General features: G+C 48.5%; 1 protein-coding gene across 2 annotated transcripts in view; it reads left to right on the top strand.

Moving 5' to 3' along the window:
• Nucleotides 1-26,500, top strand: part of tmem132e (transmembrane protein 132E) — a 780,602-nt gene that overhangs the window by 309,646 nt on the left and 444,456 nt on the right. For both annotated transcript variants that reach the window (XM_038813827.1, XM_038813828.1), the window contains exon 3: nucleotides 24,481-24,624. In XM_038813827.1, the coding sequence (XP_038669755.1) occupies nucleotides 24,481-24,624 (144 nt within the window). The remainder of the gene's footprint in view (nucleotides 1-24,480; nucleotides 24,625-26,500) is intronic.

Here is a 26,500-nt window from a genome sequence, read left to right as displayed (position 1 = left end):
CCTTAGTTATTGTTATTGTGGTTATTCATGGTTATTTATGGTTATTTATGCTGTTTGGTAGAGGGCGACTGTTAAGTACATTGTTATTTGTTATTTATCTGTTATTTATAATGTTAAGTTGGGGAGGTGGGACGGGGGGGAGAGCAGATCGGGGATATGGGCTCCTAGGGGGGGTTCTTTTACAGGCATGGACGGGGACGGGGGTGGAACTGAAGATGGTGGGGTGGGGTGTGGCAGGGCGGAAAGCGCGGGCTTTCCTCTGTTTTCCCGCGCGCGGGGCAGAGGAGGGGGGAGGGGAGGAGTGCGGGGCGTGGCTAGCAATGGCGACCTTTCCCGCGCTGGAGCGGGGCCAGGGAGGAGTGGCAAGGGGGGGGAGGCCCCCCCCCCCGAGCCGGGGGGAGTCGGAGTGTGGCAGGAGCAGCCGGGTCAGCGTGAACCAGCTGACTTACGGGAGTACGATGGAGGGTACATCGCGGCTAGGAGGGGTCCTAGCCTGGGGGGGGGGGAGGGGGGTTAGGGAGGGACACCGGGTTGCTGCTGAAAAGACCAGAAACGGGAAGTGGAGGACTGGAGAGGTGGGGGGAGGGGGACATCGTCATGGGGAGCGGGTCAGAAGGGGAGGGTCGACCCGGGGCGAGCAGGGAACAGGACATGGCTAATCGGCAGGGGAAGGGGGCGGGTCGTCCCGCGACCCGGCTGATCACTTGGAACGTGAGGGGGTTGAATGGGCCGGTCAAGAGATCAAGGGTATTCTCACACCTGAAGGGACTGAAGGCTGATGTAGCAATGTTACAGGAGATCCATTTGAAGGTAGTGGACCAGGTTCGCCTGAGAAGGGGGTGGGTGGGACAGGTGTTCCACTCTGGATTGGACGCAAAGAACCGGGGGGTGGCGATTCTGGTGGGAAAGAGGGTGTCGTTCGTGGCGGAGGAGGTGGTGGCGGATAAGGAGGGTAGGTATGTGATGGTGAAGGGTAAGCTGCAGGGGGAGAAAGTGGTGATGGTCAACGTATATGCCCCGAACTGGGATGACGCGGGTTTTATGAGGCGCCTATTGGGCCTCATTCCGGGACTGGAGGCAGGGGGCTTGATCATGGGGGGGGACTTTAACACAGTGCTGGACCCCGGGCTAGACAGATCGAGCTCAAGGACCAATAGGAGGCCGGCAGCGGCAGAAGTGCTGAGGGGGTACATGGAGCAGATGGGAGGAGTAGACCCATGGAGGTTTGGTAGGCCGAGGGCGAGGGAGTATTCCTTTTTCTCCCACGTCCATAGAGTGTACTCCAGAATCGATTTCTTCGTGTTGAGCAGGGGGCTGATCCCGAGGGTACGGGAAGCTGAGTACTCGGCCATTGCGATCTCTGATCATGCACCGCATTGGGTGGATGTGGAAATGGGGGAGGCGCGGGATCAGCGCCCGCTGTGGCGGCTGGATGTGGGGCTGTTAGCGGACGACGAGGTGTGTAAAAGGGTCCGGAAGAGCATTGAGAGCTATCTGGACTTGAATGACACGGGTGAGGTGCAGGTGGGGATGGTCTGGGAGGCCCTGAAGGCAGTGATCAGGGGAGAGCTGATCTCCATAAGGGCGCACAGAGAAAGAAAGGAGAGGCAGGAGAGGGAGAGGCTGGTGGGGGAGCTATTGGAAGTGGATAGGAGATATGCGGAGGCACCAGAGGAGGGGCTGCTGGGAGAACGGCGCAGCCTGCAGGTCAAGTTCGACCTGCTGACCACCAGGAAGGCAGAGACGCAGTGGAGAAGGGCACAGGGCGCGGTCTATGAGTATGGGGAAAAGGCGAGCAGGATGCTGGCACACCAGCTTCGCAAACGAGATGCGGCTAGGGAGATTGGGGGAGTGAAGGAGAGGGGCGGGAAGGTAGTGCAGAAGGGGCAAGAAGTGAACGGGGTCTTCAGGGATTTTTACAAGGAGTTGTATCGGTCTGAGCCGCCGACGAGGAGAGGGGGAATGGAGGACTTCCTAAACAAATTGAGGTTCCCAAGGGTCCAGGAGGGGCTGGTAGAAGGGCTGGGGGCGCCAATAGGGCTAGAGGAGCTAGTCAAGGGAATAGGTCAGATGCAAGCGGGGAAGGCGCCGGGGCCAGATGGGTTCCCGGTGGAATTCTATAAGAAAAATGTGGACTTGGTGGGACCGGTACTGGTACGAGCCTTTAATGAGGCGCGAGAGGGGGGGGTTCTGCCCCCGACAATGTCGCAGGCTCTGATCTCCCTGATATTGAAGCGGGATAAAGACCCCGTGCAGTGCGGGTCCTACAGGCCTATCTCGCTTCTGAACGTGGATGCCAAGTTGCTGGCAAAGATCCTGGCAGCTAGAATAGAGGATTGTGTGCCAGGGGTAATCCATGAGGACCAGACGGGGTTCGTGAAGGGGCGGCAGCTCAACACGAACGTGCGGAGACTGCTGAATGTAATTATGATGCCGGCAGTGGAGGGGGAGGCTGAGATAGTGGTAGCGCTGGACGCGGAGAAGGCATTCGATAGGGTGGAGTGGGAGTACCTGTGGGAGACGTTGGAACGGTTTGGGTTTGGGGAAGGGTTTATTAAGTGGGTGAAGTTGCTCTACTCGGCCCCGACGGCGAGTGTAGTGACAAACGGGAGGAGGTCGGAGTATTTCGGGCTCCACCGAGGGACCAGGCAGGGATGTCCCCTATCCCCCCTACTTTTCGCACTGGCGATTGAACCGTTGGCGATGGCACTGAGGGGTTCAGGGGGGTGGAGAGGACTGACTAGGGGAGGGGAGGAACATCGAGTATCGCTGTATGCGGATGATCTACTGCTGTACGTGGCAGACCCAGAAGGGGGAATGCCGGAGATAATGGAACTATTAGCAGAGTTTGGGGACTTTTCGGGGTACAAACTAAATTTGGGCAAAAGCGAGGTTTTTGTGACACACCCGGGGGACCAGGGAGAGGGTATTGGGAGACTCCCCTTCAAGCGAGCAGGAAAGAGCTTTAGGTACTTAGGGGTGCAGGTGGCAAGGAACTGGGGGACCCTCCACAAGTTGAACTTTTCCAGGCTGGTGGAACAGATGGAGGAGGAATTTAAGAGGTGGGACATGGTACCGTTGTCGCTGGCGGGGAGGGTGCAGTCAATCAAAATGACGGTCCTCCCAAGGTTCTTGTTTTTATTTCAGTGCTTGCCCATCTTCCTCCCTAGGGCCTTCTTCAAAAAGGTGACGAGTAGCATCATGAGCTACGTGTGGGCGCATGGCACCCCAAGGGTGAGGAGGGTCTTTTTGGAGCGGAGTAGGGACAGTGGAGGGCTGGCACTGCCCAATCTCTCGGGGTACTACTGGGCGGCAAATGTGTCAATGGTGCGCAAGTGGATGATGGAAGGGGAGGGGGCAGCTTGGAAACGAATGGAGAGGGCGTCCTGTGGCAACACAAGCCTGGGGGCCCTAGTAACGGCACCATGGCCGCTCCCCCCCACGAGGTACACCACGAGCCCGGTGGTGGCGGCCACCCTCAAGATATGGGGGCAGTGGAGGCGACATAGGGGGGGAATGGGAGGTCTGTTGGCGGCGCCAATAAGAGGGAACCATAGATTCATCCCGGGGAACATCGACGGGGGATTTCAGAGCTGGTACAGGGTGGGCATACGGCAGCTGAAGGACCTGTTTATAGAGGGGAGGTTTGCGAGCCTGGGAGGGCTGGAGGAGAAGTTTGAGCTCCCCCCGGGAAACATGTTCAGATATTTACAAGTGAAGGCATTTGCTAGGCGGCAGGTGGAGGGGTTTCCCCTGCTCCCCAGTAAGGGGGCGAGTGATAGGGTGCTCTCGGGGGTCTGGGTCGGAGGGGGGAAGATATCAGACATCTACAAGATAATGCAGGAGGCGGAAGCAGCATCAGGGGAGGAGCTGAAAGCCAAGTGGGAAGGGGAGCTGGGAGAGCAGATAGAAGACGGGACGTGGGCGGATGCACTGGAGAAGGTCAACTCTTCCTCCTCGTGTGCGAGACTGAGCCTCATTCAATTTAAGGTGCTGCATAGAGCTCACATGACGGGGACAAGGATGAGCCGGTTCTTTGGGGGTGAGGACAGGTGTGTCAGATGTCTGGGAAGCCCAGCGAACCATGTGCATATGTTCTGGGCATGTCCGGTGCTGGAAGGGTTCTGGAAGGGGGTGGCAAGGACGGTGTCGAAGGTGGTGGGGTCCAGGGTCAAACCAGGATGGGGGCTTGCGATCTTTGGGGTCGGGGTAGAACCGGGGGTACAGGAGGCTAGGGAGGCCGGAATACTGGCCTTTGCGTCCCTAGTGGCTCGACGAAGGATATTAATTCAATGGAAGGACGCGAGGCCTCCAAGCGTTGAAACTTGGATTAACGATATGGCTAGCTATATTCAGCTAGAAAGGATCAAATTTGCCCTGAGAGGGTCGGTACAGGGATTCGCCAGGCGGTGGCAACCTTTCCTTGACTTTTTAGATCAGAGATAGACGTTCGGGGTCGTGGCAGCAGCAACCCGGGGGGGGGGGGGGAGGGGGGGAGGGGGGGGAGGGAGGGGAGGGGGGGGCAGCAAGGGTCGTGGGGGGACATGCACGACTGTAACGCGGGCAAGTCTGCTCGCTGCTCATGTCTGAAACTGTAGGCTGCCTTGTTTGTTAAGGTTGCCTGGGGGGGGGGGGGGGGGGGGAGGACTGGTGCGCGCGAGAGGGCGGGCGAGGGAGGGACATTTGCCTAGAGGGATTGTGTTGTAAATAATTTAAAAATTAGTAGGGGTAAATGTTTGTATGGAAAAACTCTTTCAATAAAAATTATTTAAAAAAAAAAAAAAGAAGACAAGTCAATACCCCCGATTGCATCAGCTAGAATCCAACGCTGGGCGTTGCTACTGGCGGCATATAGATACGTTCTGGAGCACAGACCGGGAACGTGAGTAGCACATGCAGATGCTTTGAGCAGACTTCCCCTCCCGGACACTCCGCCGCAAATACCAAAAGTAGAGGAGACAGTAATGACTCTAAATTTTTTGGACACTCTACCAGTAGACGCACAACATATTCGGTTGTGGACGCAAAAAGACCCAGTTTTAGCCAAGATGAAGCATTTACTGCTAACAAGGGAACTGGAAAGACCAATGGAGCTCCAGATGCATCCATACTGGAGCAGAAGGGACCAAATAACCGTAGAAGACGGTATCCTGTTATGGGGAGCCCGGGTAATCGTCCCAGCTCAGGGCCGTCAGGCAATCTTAACTGAGTTACATCACGGACATCCAGGGGTGTCTAAAATGAAAATGCTAGCTCGAAGCTACGTTTGGTGGCCAGGTTTGGACACAGACATAGCAGCCTTAGTACGTCGGTGCCAGGAGTGCCAACAGGGGCAAAGAGTGCCACCAGCGGCGCCATTGCACCCGTGGGAATGGCCAGGCAGACCGTGGGCCCGCCTGCATATTGACCACGCCGGCCCTTTCATGGGCTCAATGTTTTTGGTGATAGTGGACGCCCACTCCAAATGGTTGGACGTCCACCGGGTAAACATGGCAAGCACAGCATCGGCAATTGTAAAGCTCAGGGCCTCGTTTGCAACACATGGACTTCTGGAGGTATTGGTGTCGGACAACGGAACGGCATTCACAAGTGGGGAATTTGGAAAATTCCTGAAGGAAAACGGAGTCCGTCATATCAAAACAGCCCCTTACCATCCAGCGACCAACGGCCTGGCAGAGAGAGTGGTCCAGACACTTAAAGCGGGACTCAAGAAAAAGCCGGCAGCGTCAATAGACACAAAGCTCTCCCGCTGGCTGTTTGATTACAGGACCACACCGCATTCCACAACGGGCATACCGCCAGCTTAACTCTTAATGGGAAGGCGGCTGCGAACGAGGTTGAGTCTCCTTTTCCCAAATTTAACGGGGAAAGTGGAGAAACAACAGGAGGCCCAACGCAGGGGGCATGATAATAGTCGGCAGCAGAGACATTTCCAGGTGGGGGTACCGGTTTGGGTCAAGAATTATGGGAATGGACCAACGTGGGTCAAAGGCACGGTAGAGTCCCAAACAGGGCCCATATCCTATGAGGTTTCAATAGGAGGTAAGGTGCTGAAGAAACACCTAGACCAAATAAGGGCAGCGGAACCACACCTGAAGGCAGGCGAAGCAGGACCGCCTCAAGCTGGGATAGCCCAGACGGAAAGGATACCCACACCCCAGCCCCGAGCAATTTCTCCAGACCCCGTCATCCAGTCATCAGAGTCGGAGGTTGACACACTCGACGAGGCCGCCGCGACAGCTCTCCCCGAGGAAGAGGAAGAACAACTTCCAAGGAGGTCGTCAAGGAAAACACGGGCACCTATAAGGTACACCCCGCCCACTTCGGAGAACGACCCGGCGGACGACACAGAGGTAACAGACCCAGACATGAGGAGCAGGAAGAAGCTCAGAGGAATGCCAGCTGGCAGGAATTCCTCGGACCTTGGGGGGGAGGGGTGTAATGAACTCCAATTGGCTTTATTGGTTGGCCAATTGGAGTATGAGCTCCCTCAATGATAGCTCATTGAGGGGGCCCATATAATCACCTATGTAGGCTTTGTGAGCCAGTCTTTAGTTGACTGGACTGCCAGCAGCAATGTTTGTAGCTGCTCCTGTAATATCGTTATTGTAAATAAATATTGGTGTGGTGATGGAACTCCTGCCTCCCGTGGATTACTACAGAGTAGTTACTGGTTTTAACTGGCTTAAAAGTGCATAAATCCAGTGGCCCAGATGAAATAGGCTGCTGTGGGAGGCAAAAGAGAAGATTGCAGGGGCTATCTGGCCACAAGGGAGATTCTAGAGGACTAGAGGACAGCTAATGTGGTTGCATTATTCAAGAAGGGACATAGAGAAGAACCAGGTAATTACAGGCCAGTGAGTTTGATATCAGTGGCAGAAAAATTATTGGAAAAAGCTCTGAGGGGCAGAAGTAATCTTCATTTGGTGAGGCAAGGATTAATCAAGGATAGTGAGCATTGCTTTATCATGGAGCGATCATGCCGAACAAATTTGATTGATTGTTTTGAGGAGGTAACTTGGTGTGTAGATGAGGGCAGTGCCATTGATGTAGTCTACATGGACTGCAGTGAGACCTTTGACAAAGTCCCGCATGGGAGACTGATAAAGAAGCCAAGAACCCATGGAATCCAGCGTAATTTGGCAAATTGCATCCAAAATTACCTATGTGGCAGAAACAAAGGGTGTTGTTTGAAGATTGTTTTTGCGACTGGAAACCTGAGACCAGTGATGAGCCGCAGGGATCGGTGCTGGGTCCCTTGCTGTTTGTAGTGTGCATTAATGATCTAGATGGGAATGTGGGTGGTATGATCAGTAGGTTCGCAATAACACAAAAAATGTTGGCGTGGTAAATAGGGAATAGGAAAGCCTTAGATTACAGGGTGATATAGACACCCTGATGGGCAATACAGTGGAAAATGGAATTTTTCCCTGAAAAGTGTAAGATGATATATTTTAGAAGGATTAACAAGGCAAGGGAATAAACAATGAATGGTAGGACACTGGAAGTACAGAAGACCGGAGGGACCTTGGTGGGGAGGGCATGTCCATAAGGCCCTGAAGGCAGCAGGAGAGATAAATAAGATGGTTAAGAAGGCATTTGGGATATCTGCCTTTTTTAGCTGAGGCATAGAAAATGGCGCTCGACTCATCGATCGACAGTTCCAACGCGCCACAGCAAAAAACCGCACCGACCTCCTCAGAAGACAAACACGGGACACCACTGACAGAGTACCCTTCGTCGTCCAGTACTTTCCTGGGGCGGAGAAACTACGACATCTTCTTCGCAGCCTTCAACACATCATCAATGAAGATGAACATCTTGCCAAGGTCATCCCCACACCCCCACTACTGGCCTTCAAACAACCGCACAACCTCAAACAAACCATTGTTTGCAGCAAATTAGCCAGCCTTCAGAACAGCGACCACAACACCACACAACCCTGCCAGGGCAATCTCTGCAAGACATGCCAGATCATCGACTTGGATACCACCATTACACGTGGTAACACCACCCACCAGGTACACGGCACATACTCGTGCGACTCGACCAATGTAGTCTACCTCTTACGCTGCAGGAAAGGATGTCCCGAAGCGTGGTACATTGGCGAGACCATGCAGACACTGCGACAACGAATGAACGGGCATCGTGCGACAATCACCAGGCAGGAATGTTCCCTTCCAGTCGGGGAACACGTCAGCAGTCAAGGGCATTCAGCCTCTGATCTCCGGGTAAGCGTTCTCCAAGGCGGTCTTCAGGACACGCGACAACGCAGAATTGCCGAGCAAAAACTTATAGCTAAGTTCCGCACGCATGAGTGCGGCCTCAACAGGGATCTTGGATTCATGTCGCATTACATCCACCCCCCACCATCTGACCTGGACTTGCAAAATCCTACCAACTGTTCTGGCTTGAGACAATTCACACCTCTTTAACCTGTGATTATCCCTCTCCCTGGATCTGTAATGATTTGATTACCTGCAAATGCCTGCATTCCAAGCATTGTCCAGCATCTCTGACTTTGTCTATATAAATGTTTCTGGAACATACCTCGCCATTCACCTGAGGAAGGAGCTGCGCTCCGAAAGCTCGTGTTTGAATCAAACCTGTTGGACTTTAACCTAGTGTTGTAAGACTTATTACTGTGCTCACCCCAGTCCAACGCCTGCATCTCCACATCATAGAAAAGAAGAGCAGGGAGGTTATAATGGAGCTATATAAAATGCTTGTTAGGCTACAGCTAAAGTACTGTGGTGCAGTTCTGGTTGTTACACTATAGGAAGAATGTGATTGAACCAGGAGTACAGAGGAGATTTACCAGGATGTTGCCTCTGCTGGAGTGTTTGAGCTATGAAGGGAGGCTGGTTAGGCTGGGGTTGTTCTCCTTCGAGCAGAGATGGCTGAGGAGGGGATCGACCAAGGTGTAAAAAACTATGAAGGATATAGACAGATAGGCAGGTGTGAGTATCTGATCTGATATTTTTGTGTGTAGTAATGTAGGCCAGGATTTTCACTCTGGAGTCTTAAGTTTGGTCGCAGGAGTGGAATAGAGAGTTATTCTGCTGGCGGTGGGGAGGAGGTGCGGGGGAAGAGACGGCTGACCACTCACGAACTTACACTATTCAGCTCATTAATAATAATAATCTTTATTAATATCACAAGTAGGTTTACATTTACACTGCGATGAGGTTACTGTGAAAAGCCCCTAGTCACCACACTCCGGCGCCAGTTCAGATACACTGAAAGGGAATTCAGAAAGTCCAATTCACCTAACAAGCACGTCTTTCGGAATTTGTGGGAGGATACCGGAGCACCCGGGGGAAATCCATGCAGACACGGGGAGTACGTGCAGACTCTGCACAGACAGTGACTCAAGCCAGGAATCGATCCTGGGACCCTGGCATGGTGAGGCAACAATGCTAACTACTTGTGTTACTGTGCTGCCCAACAGATACATTTGCAAGGAAGCTCTCTGCAGATTCTCCTCGACATCTAGGAAAAGGGGTGTTGCTGTTTCTGAGGGATGGCAGCAGGTGGCACTGCCTGGGCAGGGTTGCAGTGGAGGACAGCACCCATGGGATCCACAGGAAAGCTTTCCAGCAGTGCAGAAAATGGAGATGAATATTCATCCTTAGTTAGGGATCCTCTCGGAAGGAGCGATCATAATATGGTGGAATTTAACATGCAGATGGAGGGTGAGAAGATAAAACCAAACCCTAGTGTTTTGTGCTCAAACAAAGAACATTACAATGGGATGAGATAAGAGCTAGCTACGGCAGACTGGGAGCAAAGGCTTTTTGGTGAATCAGTTGAGGAACAGTGGAGAACCTTCCAAGCGATTTTTCAGTGCTCAGCAAAGGTTTATACCAACAAAAATGAAGGATGGTAGAAAGAGGGAAAATCGACCGTGGATATCTAAGGAAATAAGGGAGAGTATCAAATTGAAGGAAAAAGTATACAAGGTGGCAAAGATTAGTGGGAGACTAGAGGACTGGGAAATCTTTAGGGGGCAACAGAAAGCTACTAAAAAAGCTATGAAGAAGAGTAAGATTGGTTATGAGAGTAAACTTAGTCAGAATATAAAAACAGATAGTAAATGTTTCTCCAAATATATAAAACAAAAAAGAGTGGTTAAGGTAAATATTGGCCCTTTAGAGGATGAGAAGGAAGATTTAATAATGGGAGATGAGGAAATGGCTGAGGAACTGAACAGGTTTTTTGGGTCGATCTTCACAGTGGAAGACACAAATAACATGCCAGTGACTGATGGAAATGAGGCTATGACAGGTGAGGACCTTGAGATGATTGTTATCACTAAGGAGGTAGTGATGGACAAGCTAATGAGGCTGAAGGTAGACAGGTCTCCTGGCCCTGATGGAATGCATCCCAGAGTGCTAAAAGAGATGGCTAGGGAAATTGCAAATGCTCTCGTGATAATTTACCAAAATTCACTAGACTCTGGGGTGGTCCCGGCGGATTGGAAATTAACAAACGTGACACCACCATTTAAAAAAGGAGGTAGGCAGAAAACGGGTAAGTATAGGCCAGTTAGCTTAACTTCGGTAGCAGGGAAGATGCTGGAATCTATCATCAAGGAAGAAATAGCGAGGTATCTGGATAGAAATTGTCCCATTGGGCAGACGCAGCATGGGTTCATAAAGGGCAGGTTGTGCCTAACTAATTTAGTGGAATTTTCTGCCGACATTACCAGTGCGGTAGATTACGGGGAGGCAATGGATGTGGTATATCTGGATTTCCAGAAAGCTTTTCACAAGGTGCCACACAAAAGGTTGCTGCATAAGATAAAGATGCATGGCATTAAGGGTAAAGTAGTAGCATGGATAGAGGATTGGTTAATTAATAGAAAGCAAAGAGTGGGGATTAATGGCTGTTTCTCTGGTTGGCAATCAGTAACTAGTGGTGTCCCTCAGAGATCAGTGTTGGACCCACAATTGTTCACTATTTACATAGATGATTTGGAGTTGGGGACTAAGTGCAATGTGTTCAGATTTGCAGACAACATTAAGATGAGTGGTAAAGCAAAAAGTGCAGAGGATACCGGAAGTCCGCAGAGGGATTTGGATAGGTTAAGTGAATTGGCTAGGGTTTGGCAGATGGAATACAATGTTGACAAATGTGAGGTCATCCATTTTGGTAGGAATAACAGCAAAAGGGATTATTATTTAAATGATAAAATACTAAAACATGCTGCTGTGCAGAGAGACCAGGGTGTGCTAGTGCCTGAGTCGCAAAAAGTTGGTTTACAGGTGTTAAGAAAGCAAATGGAGTTTTGTCCTTCATTGCTAGAGGGATGGAGTTTAAGACTAGGGAGGTTATGCTGCAATTGTATAAGGTGTTAGTGAGGCCACACCTGGAGTATTGTGTTCAGTTTTGGTCTCCTTCCCTGAGAAAGGACGTACTGGTGCTTGAGGGTGTGTAGAGGAGATTCACTAGGTTAATCTCAGATCTGAAGGGGTTGGATTACGAGGAGAGGTTGAGTAGACTGGGACTGTACTCGTTGGAATTTAGAAGGATGCGGCGGGGGGGGGGGGGGGGGGGGGGAGAGAGATCTTATAGAAACATAACATTATGAAGGGAATAGATAGGACAGATGCGGGCAGGTTGTTTCCACTGGTGGGTGAAAGCTGAACTAGGGGACATAGCCTCAAAATAAAGGGAAGTAGATTTCAGACTGAGTTTAGGAGGAACTTCTTCACCCAAAGGGTTGGGAATCTATGGAATTCCTTGTCCAGTGAAGCAGTTGAGGCTCCTTCATTAAATGTTTTTAAGATAAATATAGCTAGTTTTTTGAAGAATAAAGGGATGAAGGGTTATGATGTTCCGAGCCAAGTCCACAAAAGATCAGCCATGATCTCATTGATTAGCGGAGCAGGCTTGAGGGACCAGGTGGCCTACTCCTGCTCCTAGTTCTTATTATGTTCTGTCATGCTCTGTCAGTGGCACCGTCTACTCACTCTAAAGTGACATTCATAAAGGCATCAGGCAGTGCCAGTGTGAGTATAGAGGAATGTCAGACAGGAGTTTAGTTTCTCGGACAAGCAGTGAAATATGCAGGTACAGAAAGTAATCAGGAAAGCTAACAGAATGTTTATCGCAAGGGGGAATCGAATACAATAGTAGGGAAGTTATGCTTCCATTGTACAGGGCATTGATGAGACCATATCTGGAATACTGTGTATTACATTGGTCCCTTCATTTAATGAAAGATATAAATGGATTGGAAGCATTTCACAGAAGATTTATTATACTAATGCCTGGAATGGAAAGGTTGTCCTTTGAGGCAAGGCTGGACAGGCTAGACTTGGATCTGCTGGAGATAAGAAGAGGCAACTTGATGTAAACATACAGGATCCTGAGGGGACTTGACAAGGTGGATGTGGAAAGGATGTTTCCTCTTGTGGGAGAGTCTAGAACTAGGGGTCCCTATTTAATGAGGGTCACTCATTTATGACAGAGATGAGGAAAACATTTTTCCCCAGAGGGTTGTGAGCCTTTGGAATTCTATTCCTCAAAATACAGTGGAGGCTGAGTATTTGAACATTTTTAGGGCGGGGGTAGATAGATTCTTGCTAAGTGGGGGAGGGGGGGGGTGAAAGCTTATCGTGGGTAGGCATAAATCTGGCTCTATCCCCTCCTGTGTCTCTCTCCACACCCCACAACTCTTCCCTCTCTCTCTCCATCCAGCCTCCAAACTTTCCCTCCGTCCAGCCTCCAAAACTCCCCCTCTATTCCTCCAGTGTCTTTCCAAACCCCAGACTTAGAGCCATGGATGCTTCTGAATTGTAGGCCTTCCCGAATCCTCGGCTTCACCAATCCTCCAGGACTGAACCAATGCCCCAGGATCCAATGATGCAGCTAAACTCCAGGTCTTCCATATCTGTTTCCCCACACACCATCCTTAAAATTCACTCGACAGCTCCCCCCCCTTCCGGGTTGTCTAGACCCCCACACTCACCCCCAAATTCCCAGTACTTACTGTATTCTAATGGTCCTTCTGCCACTGTGCGGACCTTTAAAACTGAAGCACAGCTGGATGGAAAATATCACTTCAGTTTCCAGCCAACCTTGTAAACTGAGATCTCTGGGTGGGAGTGTTGGAAGGGGCGGACTACAGGAGAGTGGGGGAGAGGGGAAAGATGGGGGTGGGGGAAAATCAGGGAATCGGGGAGGGAAAAGGGGAAATCGGGGAAGGAAAAGGGGAAGGGGAGGAGAATGAGTTGAGGGGTGTGTAAGGGGTTGAGGAGAGGGTAATGTGGGGTGATGGGGAAAGAGGGGATGATGAGCGGAGGAGGGTGAAGGGGGAAGAAGGTGATCGAGGGGTAATAATAGGTGTAGATGGAAGGGAAATGGCGGGGGGGGGTGAAGAGAAGAGGAATGGGGGGGGGGGAAGAGAGAGGTGGCACAGTGGTTTGTACAGCTACCTCAATTCTGCCCTTGGGTGACTATGTGGAATTTGCACGTTCTCCTCATGACTGTCATAATGTACACCAGTATATCATGGTGCAGACACACACACTGATGGACACACAGTCGGACCAATCAACATGCACAACACCACAGCCAATCACCAGTTAGAGAACACTCACTATAAAGACAGAGGGCATCAGTTTTCCCACTCATTCGGGATGCAGCCTTTCAGAGGGACAGAGTTTACAGCTTACAGCACAGATCTTCACCATGTGCTGAGTGCATAGACTGGTTAGGATAGCCATAGTTCTTTAGTTTAATCTAACATCGTGTTAACCCACAGTGAAAGTATGGTCAACAGTTTCTAGCTTAATAAAATAGTGTTGTACTATTTTAAGTGTTGGTAGCCTGTATGTGTTCCATGGATCCAGAGCACCCAACACATCAATGACTTCATGGATTTATCCGGGTCCTCCGGTTTCCTCCCACAGTTCAAAACTGTGCAGGTTAGGTGGATTGGCTGTGCTAAAATTGTGCCTTAGTTTCCAAAGACTTGTAGATTAGATGGGGTTACGGGGATCAGGCGGAGGTGCTCTCTCAGATGGTTGGTGCAGACTTGATAGGTTGAATTGTCTCTTTCTGTACTGTCAGAATTCTATGGATTCTGCTGCCTTCCTTTTATTTTCAAACTGCCTCCGATTTTTTTTGCCTCTGTGTTAAATGTGTCAATTGAGGTTATGTACATACAAGTGAGGGTTTCGATTTGATTAAGCTCATATCAATTAGGCTGTCAATTAGTTAATTACTTCATATTTACTTCATATTTGTTTAGTGTTTTTCGAAAGAGTATAAAGAGACAATTTGCCTGTTGGTATAGGTTACTGAATGGTAATCCAGAAACCTAGGACATTGCTCTGGGGTTCCAGGCTTGAATCCTGCAGCAGTAGATAACAAATCATCCTGTGGCTGGTGTAGGTGAGCTGAAAATAAAATTAGAATTTTTCTGCAGCTCTCGTTCCAGGATTTTATATCTGGACAAAATTTATTGTGTTGTTCCCAAACGTACCCAAAATGGTGAATTTCAAATCCAGAAAGGAACACCACCCCGCTGCGTGTTTTTTGGTGGTGGAGGCGGCCCGCCAACGAGTTCCACTGACTCTGTCATTGTCAATGGGATTTCCCGGTGACAGCACCCCTTGTCGGCAGGAAACAAGTGAGCCGGCAAGGTATCGGCATTTCCCACCGGCATGAACAGCCGGTATATCCCACCCTTCATATTTGTTTATTGGTTTTCAAACAGTTTAAGAAGACCATTCCACAGGTATGCTTGTCACTTTCCACGGCCAGTGGGCGAGGGAGGAGCTGAAGTGCATCAGCAGTCTAGGAACTAACATTTTAATTTCATTTGATAGGTTTCTTTTAAAAGTTTTGATTTTTTTTGTTAAAGTGCCCCTTTAAGGCGCTTTCAATTAGTTAATTAATTTATATGCCTTTATTTGTTTTACATAAGTGTATAGAAAGAGACTCTTCTGCACCTCATGGGTACTGCAGGGCCTGGAGTGCATCATTAACGGGGAACATTATTTTTTAATTAAGTTTTCTTTAAAATTGCCGTTTTTGTCACTGTTCCCTTTATGGGTTGTTCTTTAGTTAATTGGTTTACTTATTTATTTGATTTACTCAAAAGAGTACAAAAAGACTCTTCCTGCAGTATATTTGAGGCTGTTTGTGGCCGGTGAGGGTTGTATGGACTGGAGTACATCATCAGTCCCAAGAACAATATTTTATTTTAATTGGTTAATTTGCTTTGAAGCTTCGCTTTTCTTTTTTTCTTACAGTGTGTCTTTAAGGGATGTTAATTAGTTAAAATGATTATTCGTTAATTTGTTTATCTTATTTGGTATACTCAAAAGATATTGGTGTGGAGATGCGAGTGTTGGACTGAGGTGGGCATGGTAAGAAGTCTTACAACATCAGGTTAAAGTCCAACAGCTCCTTAATGATTGTTGTAAGACTTGACACTGATTGACAGGAATAGCGTCAGAGGCTATATACCTGCAATATTTCACTCTTTGAATAAATCAATTCCAAGTAAACAGGGTGTCTGGTTTCTTCCTTTCTGATTATCGGGAGCATAACTCTGTGCCGTGTGTGCTTTCCATCATGTGAGGTTTATCAATGAGGTTACCAACTAGAGCTTGGCTGGGCTGCTGTCAATCTGCAACCCTTTGCAATTATTGAATGTCAGCTCCAACTGACATAACAAGAGTGTGACACTGACATTATGCAGTGAAATCTATTCAATGTCACCCACCCAGCTCCACATCAAATGTTAAGCTTTAAAATGCCCTGCAAGTTTTGTTTAGTTTCCAAATTTCAAAATTACATACCCTTCTGTGTTTCTAAGCACATGTTGATATTGTATGCATTTACCTAAATATCGTTTGTTGAGTCCTTTTTTATTCTCATGGGAACACTTGATGAGGTTTCAGTTAAAAAGCTGTACAGAGAAATCCATAGTTCATGCTCTATTGTCTAGAATCCTGCGCATCAATCATATACATTACTTACCTTGTGGGAGTTTTTGAGATCAGATATCTTTTTATAGACTTTCTCCAATATTTGCTGAATACATGAGAACATGACCAGTTGTCTGTTATTTCTTCTATGTGCTTCTCGTTGTTTACGTTTGTAGCAGGACAATTCCCTACCTGCCCCACAGCTATGTCTCATTACTCCATAAATTTTAACTCACCTAAGATCTGCTGCCTATATTCTGTATGTAGTAAAGTGCTGCTCGGCTATTTTCTTCACTGACCTATAAGGGCCCACGGTCCTGCATTGAGTCAAATTAAAGAATTTTACCATGATATCTTGCATATCACCGAGGTGTTCTAGAAGGCAGGAGAGGGGAGTCACCTGGGATGGGCAGGCGGTGTTGGCTGGAGAACCTGCTGGAGAATGGACATGTGGTCAGTGGGAGGGATGGGTCAGTCAGTAAGGCAATAACAACTCGCGTGTGACAGGTTCTCTGGGTGGGACCCGGTGGATCTTCACCACTGTAGCTTCCACCAACCTCTGTGTTGGTGACTGCTCTGTCCTTGGTCACCCCTTCACCTCCAGAGCTTGTCCTCAAAGGTGGTGAGGATCTCTATACCGACACCCTGCCACCAGTCTTGGCCCTCTCCTGGCATTTGTGGGTGAGTTTCTCATGCAGAGACACAGAGAGGCCATCATTAGTCACATGTGTGGTTCACAGTGGTGGTGGTGGGGGGTGTGAAGAAAGGGTTGGGAGGTTGAAGGGAGGGGGGGGGGGTGATGGGAGCTTTGTGGGCGGCTGGGAGGGTGGATTCTCGCATGGGTGTGGAAAGGTTCTGTGGGGGGGGGGGGGCATTGGTGTCAACTCACCCGTGCTGCCTGGTGTAGGTTGTTGACCTTCTTCCTGAATGCCAGTCTTCCTGGTCACACCCCCCGACCTTATGGCTGCCAGCACGAAGTCGCAGGTGGCACTGGCTGCCCTGTGGCTCACCCTCCGGGACTCTCGGGGGAACAGGACATCCCTCCTGGCCCCATGGCATCAAGGAGCCTTGGTGCCGGTCTTCTCGGCTCCATAGTTGTGAGCTGATCGGGGTTGACTGTGCAAGTTCTGCTGGACCTTGTTAGTGAGGGGCTAGCGAGCGTGGTCCGGCAAATCGGCTGGTGAGCCTCCGTTTGCGGCAAGAAACCCGTAGGGCCTCGTTAAGTGGACCAATTAATGTTGAATAGCATTGCCAGCCTCGCTGATCTGAGAACCGGGAAGCTTGCAGCAGTTCCCGCTCGCACTGCACTCAGAAATGTTTCTGGGGAATTGGTTTTCTTTTTAAATATTTTATCGGAGGTATTTTGAAATGTATACAGAAAAGAAATGAGCAAACAACAGCAGCAACTGTAAACAGTACACAATTAACACTAGCCCCCCGTACCACCCGCTCCACCACCTTTTTTACATCCAGCCCCCCCCAATCTAAACAAAACACAAGAACCACTGCCCCCCCCCCCCACCCCCCCCCCAGCTGACGTGTTAGTCCTTCTTAAGGAAGTTAATGCACAGTTTCCACCTTGTGGAGAACACCTCCTCCATTCCTCTTGTGGCAAACATTTCTTTAGGTGGAGGAACTCTGCCAAGTCACTCCCCGATGCCCCACCTTTGGAGGCTCTGAGTCCCACCAGCACAGCAAGATCTACTTCCACGCTATCAGGGAGGCAAAGACTACCACATCAGCTTCTTTCCCCACCTGCACTCCCAGATTCTTCCACACCCCAAATATTGCCACCCATTGGCTCGGCGCCCCCTTAACTCCCGAAACCTTCGACATTAAGTTGCCGCACTCTTTCCAGAACCCCTCCAACCTTGGACATGTCCAAAACACATGGACATGATTCGCCGGTCCCCCTATGCACCACATGGTCAAATGCTTTTCCTGCATCTATTAACGGCACAGTGACACAGTGGTTAGCACTGCTATCTCATAGCGACAGGGACTTGGGTTCAATTCCGACCTTGGGTGACTGTCTGTGCAGAGGTTACACATTCTTCGCATGTCTGCGTGGGTTTCTTCCGGGTGTTCCGGTTTCCTCTCACAGTTGAAGGATGTGCAACCTAGGTGGATTGACTATGCTAAATTGCCCCTGGGTGGGGCTGCAGAGATGGGGTGGTGGATTGGGCCGAGGTTGGGGGTGCTCTATCAGAGGGTCGGTGCAGACTTGATGGGCTGCATGGCTTCCTTCTGCACGGCTTCCTTCTGCACTGTAGGGAATGTATGATTCTATGAGACAACCACCTCTATCTTCCGGCCCGTTGAGGGCAGCATTATCACGTTAAATGTGGAGTCTGCACGTTCTCCCCGATAGCTACCGCCCCATCATGAATCCCGTCTGGTCCTCCCCATCACCCCCGGCACATAGTTCTCTATCCGCACCACCAGTATCTTCACCAATAGCTTGGCATCAATACTTAACAACGATATCAGGCAATACGACCCACTCTGTTCTGGGTCTTTGTCTTTCTTTAAAATGAGCGAGATAGATGCCTGAAACAGTGTGGGAGGATGCTGGCCCGTCCCCACCGACCTCTACATCTCTACTAACAGGGGCCCCAACTTTGACCTAAACCACTTATAAAACTCCATTGGGAAGCCTTCTGGCCCGGGGCTTTCGTCCCCACACAATCCATCACCTCCCTCAGTCCAATCGGGGCCTCCAGCCCCTGCACCCTCAGAAACTCCAGTCCATCCAGAAACTGCCTCATGCCCTCATCACCCGCCGTAGGCGCCAAAAATGTTCTGATTAAAAAGCCTCAAACACCCCATTTACCTTCCCTGGCCCCGTTACCAGTTTGTCCTCCCTGGCCCTGCTCTGCCAATCTCCTCCACCGCCGCCTGCCTCCTCAGCTGATGCGCGAGCATCCTGCTCGCCTTCTCCCCTTACTCATACACTGCCCCTCTGGCCTTGCGCAGTTGTCCCACTACCTCCCCCAAACCACACTTGGAGATTCTGCCTCTCCTTGTGCAGCACCTCCTTAGGTGTCGCCGAGTATCTCCAGTCCAGGGCGGCATGTGGCGCAGTGGATAGCACTGGGACTGCGGCGCTGAGGACCCGGGTTTAAATCCCGGCCCTGAGTCACTGTCCGTGTGGAGTTTGCACTTTCTCCCCACGTCTGCATGGGTTTCACCCCCCCAATCCAAAGATATGCAGGTTAGGTGGATTGGCCACACTAAATTGCCCCTTGGCAAAATAATAATTGGAAACTCAACATTTTTTTTTAAATAAAAGAAAAAGAGTATCTCCAGTCCACCGCCAGAATGGCCTCCATTAGCCTCAGCCACACATATTTGCTCTAAAAATCCCAGCAACTCCTTTTGTATTGCCGACACCCTCAGAGATCCGGGGCATGACTGGTCAAACTTGGGATTCGGAAGCGTATTAAAACCAGCACCCCAGGATCAGTTGGTGCGTGTCTAGGCCCAGAATCCTGATCTTTGCCAGGAGTATTCTCATAAACTCCACGCCATCCCAATTTTGGGGATAAATGTTTATCAGCACCACGGGTGTCCCCTCCAAAACTACCCCCAGGGTCCGCCACCATGCTCACCACTGCAAAGGACACCGTCTTATTAACCAGCACTGCCATTTCTTCGTCTTCATATCCAATCTCAAATGAAACACCTGTCCCACGCATCCCTTCCTCAGCCTCGTATGATCCATCACCTTCAAATGAGCCTCTTGCAAAAACGCAACATCCGCCTTCAAACTCCTCAAATCAGCGAATGCATGAAACCTCTTAACCGGCCCATTTAATCCTCAAACATTCCATGAAATCAGCCGGGTTCGGGGTGGGGAGGTGGGAGGAGAGTGTCCCAGCCCTCCCTCCCTTACAGTCAGCCAAATCTTCACTTTATCTAGCTCCTCCAGGTGCACACTCCACCCCCTCTGAGGCTTCCTAAGATGTCCGCAGCCATCATTCCTTATTCTACTGCACCACATCTATAGTGATCTCTGTATATGTATATACATAAAGGGTTAATGTGTAGACAGTACAGTCAAATAATCACTAGAGGACAACACTAATGGGGGTATAAATACAGGTTCAAACTGTTTTCCCGCTCTCTTCGGGTGTGTTATGACTAGAGAACCGATGTGTAATAATATAATAATAATAATTGATAATTGTCACAAGTAGGCTTCAATGAAATTACTGTGAAAAGCCCCTGGTCACCACATTCCGGCTCCTGTTCGGGGAGGCCGGTACGGGAATTAAACCCGCACTGCTGGCCTTGTTCTACATTACAAGCCAGCTGTTTAGCCCACTGCGCTAAATCAGAAAAAAACAGTGTAGAGTTAGCTCAGAGTGCAAGTGTAATATTCATAGTTTAATCTAATTCTATCTTTTTAATTTGATAGCTAGTAAAAGTATGAAAGAATCAAACTCACAAGTTAATTGATTAGTTACTCAATAAATTATTTGTTATCACTGGACGACTTTGAGTATTCATCATAACAGTTCAGAACTTCTCGGCATAAACAAATAAGTAATACTTCAAGTAATATAACAATACCAACACACCGCCATCCCGAACAAAGAGAAAATAAAAGAGAACTATACCCTCCAACACCCTTTGCCCCACAACAGATCTATCCCCCACTTCACTCCTGTTAGGTAGCCTACCGCTAGCATGGTGACCTCCACTCGAGATAACTGCCTTCCCCAAAACCCCCAATCCTTCGTACTCACTCCTCCACATTCCCACTTATACCCACAACCCCAATAAACCACATGATACAAAATATAGTACAAAATCAACCCAAAAAGCGCCAACACTCCTCCCATTGGTATCTCCATATTCCAAAGTTCTTACAGGTCCATGGTCTCGCAAAAACCTATTCATCTCCTCCGGCGTATCCATGTACAACATCTGGCTCTGGTATGCGACCCACAACCAGACTGGTTACAGCACACCAAACTTCACTCCTTCCTTGAACAGGGTCGCTTTGACCCTGCTGAACCCAGCCCATTGCTTAGCCAGCTCTGAACCCAGATCCTGGTAGACCCGAATTGCATTTCCCCCTCTCCTTCCCCCACTGCAGAATCCTCTCCTTGCACAGATATCTGTGCAATCACAGCACCATCAGTCTTGGCTACAACACCCCCCCCCCCCCCCACCCGCCTTTGGTCTCCTCCTCAGTGACCTGTGCACTTGATCCACCTTGTGGAGGCCGGTTTAAGACCTCCTTCCCCCACCAGCTTCCCAAATATGCTCGCTACATACTTCGTAACCTGCGTTTCCTCAATGCATTTAAATAGCCCACAATCTCGTGATTCTGCCTCCTCGACTGATTCTCAAAATAATCCACTTTCTCCCTCAACTTCTTTTGGCCCTCTGCATAATCTCTGCCTCCCACAAGGCCAGCCGGTCCGCATGGTCCACCACTGACTCTTCCACTATGTGCCTCCAACCTCTGCTCCACTCTTTTGATGGCTGCCCGAATCGGTCTGTCACCTTAGCCAGGTCCTCTGAGGCTTCCTGCTCTTGCTGCAAAAATATGGCCCTTCAAAACTCCACCAACTGTTCTGTGGACCACTGAGCGGGCAATGATGCCACAGAGCTCTCCGCCATCTTTCCTTCTGTCACACTTCATGAAACCTACTCGTCTGACTGTTGCCCCTTTACAGTTGCACTCTTTGTTTTAAAGGGCTGAAACATGCCCACCTGAAGGAGAATCCTTAGCTCTGTCTTTGTTCCAGCTGACATGCCTGTGAATGGATAACAAGGACCAAACAATTCCGTCTCGAGCAGGAGCCTTCAAATGTGCGACCACTCACTCCATGGCCGGCACCAGAAGTCAAATGTAGGTTATTGTTATTATATGACGTGTTTTTGTGGATAAAAACATATGGTTCTGAATTCTTCGGTTGGAATCCTAAGATTTGGCAGGAAACACATCTCCACTGACTCTGACCATTTTGCAGCCAATTTTCATTTGAATGTACAGGCAGGACCTCGGCCCCTCACTCAGGAGGAAATGCAGCCAAGGGAGCTATTTGCAAAAGTGATTGGCCATCAGCTCTTCAGTCTCTGCAGCAACAGTACTGCAGTCTACAGAAGAGGAGGTTCAATAAGATGTCAGAGAGATATATTGTATTATATGTATTTGGTGCAGTAAGAGTTAAAAGTCTGGGTTACAGTACTGCTACAGTAATGTTTTGGAAAATTGTGATTTGAAAGGCAGCCAGTTCTTGTGGCTACAAAAGGGATGATTAATGCATTGTAAAGGTTGGGCTTATGGAGTTCTGTTTCTATAAATTAGGTTCCCTGAGGAATAGATAATTAGAGACATTGGATACAATTGAGGCATCGTATTGCACCCGGCGCAGTGCTGGGCGCAACTGGTGAATCACACAAGAGCCCCAAATCTGGCTCCACACTGGGCGCTGGGCCAATTGCGAGTAACCCAACCCATTCCGCCCGGCATGATCTGGATCACATTGGGCGTGATCCATATCTGCATATTTAAATGAGCAGGGAGCATAAAGTTCTGGCCATGGGATTTTACTTCATGAAAGATTCGAGACATATTGACTGTATGCAAATGAGTAATTACTGGACTCATGAAATAATGGTTTACAACAAGCATGATATTCATTTGTACTTCAGACTCCTACGAGTCACATTGAGCAAAATGCCACGTTGAATTTTGTGTGTTATCTCTCATGGATTATAAAAGTAGACTACTTTTTATGCATGTTTAGTGCAGGGGGATTCTTCAAGTCATGAGTTACAGAAATAAAAACCATCAGTTATTTAAATCTTACACCTCCTTCAGGTTGTTAAGTTATGCTTGCAATTTTATCTCATCTTAAATTTCTCACATTTGTGTATGGTAACAACTGTGGAAATATTTTTCTTATTTTAATTTGCAAAGTTGCCTGGATTTTACATCACTCTGATAGCAAAATATCTAAGGTCTCTCTGTGAAATACATTTTGTTTCAATTGTGAAAGAAGCTGCTGTTCACTTAAAAGCTATCTGGTCTTCCGAGCCGGTTGAAATAAAAATTATATTTTATGAAAGGCAATGAATACTCTTTATGAATCATTTTGTTCCAGTTGGAGCAAAGATTTTAGTCCAGCAAGTTTATTGCTTTTGTGTTTAAGGAAGACAGCAGCATTATGATAAATGTGTTCCGGCCAGAATTCTCTGACCTTGCCGATGGCTCGGATTCTCTGGTTCAGCTGCAGTGAATGGAATTTTAGCTCAGTGCCAAATTCTCTGTTCTCGCTGGCAGTGGTGCCGGGGTGAACAGAACGAGAATCCCAGCCTCTGGAATTCTCTGCCCATTCGCTGGTGTCGGAATTCTCTGTCCTGCTGACAGCGCAGCCCCACGATGAGGGGTGTATTCAATGAGAATTTCTATTGACATCAGCGGGAACAGAGGATCCCGCCACCAGCAAGAAGCGGGTCAGCGAGAAGCACGCCACCTCCCACCACCGAGAAACACACAGCTGGGAGGCCGTAGAATCGTGCCCTGTCGGACAACAATTACAGTTAGCAAAGTACTTTCAAAATTAGCAAAGTAGTCTGCTATAATATCTGCTTCTATTCCTTCTAACCCTGTCGTCATGAGGATTTTAGGAAAATGGCATATTGAAAATATGTAACTTCAGCATTGATGAAATACTGCCTAGGATTCTCCGGCCGTTCACTGGCAGTGGAATTCTCTGGTCCCGCTGGCAGCCTACCCTGCCCGCAGGTTTCCCGCTGGCGTGGGGTGTCTTCAATGGGAAATCTCATTGATAGCAGTAGGAACGGACAATCCTGCTGCCAGCAAACGGTGCTCCCCCTCCCGCTGCCAAGAAATGGGCAGCTGGGGGGCCGGAGAATCCCACCCACTACTTATAATTACTGGTTTGTCAATCGTGGTGATAGTAAGGGGAGCCATTTGAGATTGATTAAAGTTATCAAAAAATATTGTAGCTTTTCAGCTTGAGTGTTTCTCTTGGAACCATAGAATCCAGAAAGAGGCTATGAAGCCCATTGTGTTTGCAGCGGCACAAAGCGAAAATGAGAAAAAACTGGTTGCCCATTCGAATCCCACTTTCCAATATCCAGTCAGTAGCCTTGCAGGTTAAAGCACTCTAAGGTGCAGATCCAGGTACTTTTTAAATTAGTTAAGTGTTTCTTATAGAGTATTTTTTAATTAATAATACTAAATAGATCTAATTGCCAGTCTACTGTATTTGCAGCGTTTTCCGTTTTCATCCTATTGTTGTTCCCCAATGGCAAATAGAATAATTCTTCATTCCTATGTACACTGCAGCTGAATTAATGCTTTTCAGGAGTGTGATCTGATTGTTTTGGAAAGTGCACTTCACTATTCTGAGTTCTCATTATGAATGAACAGTATTTTTGCTGCAAATATAATCGTGAATGTTAGTGAGTGTATCAGAACGTCAGAGTTATTTATTTTTTTGAGTTAATTGAGTTGTCTGACTGCTTTTTTAAAAATGTTTTTAAGGGTAAAGGCCAAAAAAGGAGTAAACCTGAAAAACATGTGGCCCAAAAACCCCGAAACCTGGCAGCTGAGATCAGAGATCTTGAATGGAGGAAAACACTCCACAGCCACAGTAGAGATGAATAGAAAGCAAGCAATAGTATACAGGTGAGAACATTTAACACATACAAGTGGATTTAACATGGCATTATACACTGAGGGTAAATTTCCACCAGCTTTTCTAATTGCCGGTTGTAAATTTGCTGGAAGAGCAGCAGAAATTATGGGAAAATTGTACTAATGACTACTTTACATGGTTTTTGTGACTCCAAAATTTGTTCACCAAAAATATGACAGATGATATTGAAAACTATTATGGAAACGCATTCTCAGCAGTTGAAAGAATAAGGTCCATCTCTTACCAGATACTGTTTATTTTGTGCTGCTGTTTCACTTTAGACACGTAAGAATAGGAGTAAACAATTCAGCTTCTTGTAGCCTGTTCTCCCATTGAATGGATCATAACTGATCTGTATCTTAACTGGAACTACCTACCTTGGTTCCATAGCACTTGAAAACAAAATATTATCAGTCTTGATTTTGAAATTTTCAAATGACGAGCCTCAACAGCCTTTTGAGGAGTGTTCCAGATTTCTAATACCCTTTGTGTGAAGGAGTACTTCCTGATATAGTCCTGCTTCTGTCTGTCTCTCTTTTGCTCATGCTTCTCTCTCGCTCTAATTCTTTCATGTGTGCTTCTCTGCCTGTTGTTTTCTTATTTACTTTCAGATGGAAGGTGATGATAGGTCGCATGGTGAGGAAAATAGTTGATAATTGCTGCCGTCTCTATTTTGTGGTTGAAAACTATTGTCCTCAGTGGTCCTTTTCCAACCCATGCCCTCGCACTTAGATCCTTACACCTCCATATTCCTGCTATTTTCTCCTTTTCCTATCAACCTTATACCAATTATTCATCTGTACTGTTTCCTCACTTCACTGTTATCCACCTCACTCTCCATCTGCACCTGCTCTGAAACACCTGCCCCAAACACAGATTTTTAACATGGGGCGGGATTCTCTGATCCTGAGGCTAAGTGTTGACACCGTCGTAAACGACGTTGCAGTGGCACTGGCACTAATGCGCGCATGCGCAGTGGCTCCTTTTTCTGCGCCGGCCCCAACGCAATATGGCATAGGGCTACAGGGGCCGGCGCGGAAGAAAAGAGGCCACCAGCCTGAGAGACCGGCCCTCCGATCGGTGGGCCCTGATCACGGGCCAGGCCACAGCAGAGGCCATTCCCGGGGTCAGAGCCACCCCACAGGCCATTCCCGAACCCTTCCACGCCGAGGTCCTGCCGGGTAATACCTCATGTGGACCTCGCCGGCGGGTCTTGGGGTTTTTTGTTACGACCGCTCGGCCCATCCCAGGCCGATAATCGGCAGGGGCCGCATAGAGTGGTCCCTGACTGGCGCCAGGCCGACCATGGCACCGATTCTCCGCCCTGCAGAGAATCATGTCCCGGCGCCGGGGAGGCGTGGTGTGATTCGCGCCGGGAACACCGATTCTCCGGCCCGGCCCCGGGCTGAGAGAATCCCGCACATGGTTCCTTTCTTCAATTTTCTCTTCATTTGCTAGCCATTTTACTCAAAACAGGGCTAACTTTCATAATTCAATTTTCTTCCATGCCACAATAAACAAATTATGTTCTTGAAAAGAGTTCTCTCCATCCTTGTTTTTCTCTTTCTTTTCTGTCCCTGTCTAACAGAAAGGCAGCATCAGAATCTTTCTCTCATCGTTGACTCTAATCAATCCAATTTTGGCAAAGTTGAAAATTCTGGCTCTTGCGCTTTCTAACTGTTAAAATATAGGTGAAATAATTTGAAACTTTAATTTAAAATTCCAAATTCTGTCATGTGAAATCGGTGTTTAAGAAATGTACCTTTAAGAAATGAAGCTGCTCATGTTACTGGAGTGATGTCAGAGTGTGGGTGGAGCTGAGCTTTACTTCTGCTTTTTAGTTTCAGTTTGAGAAAAAGCTACGGA

This window comes from Scyliorhinus canicula, chromosome 12 (genome assembly GCF_902713615.1).
Source record: "Scyliorhinus canicula chromosome 12, sScyCan1.1, whole genome shotgun sequence".
Lineage (NCBI taxonomy): Eukaryota > Metazoa > Chordata > Chondrichthyes > Carcharhiniformes > Scyliorhinidae > Scyliorhinus > Scyliorhinus canicula.
This window is presented reverse-complemented; position numbering and strand designations above follow the sequence as displayed.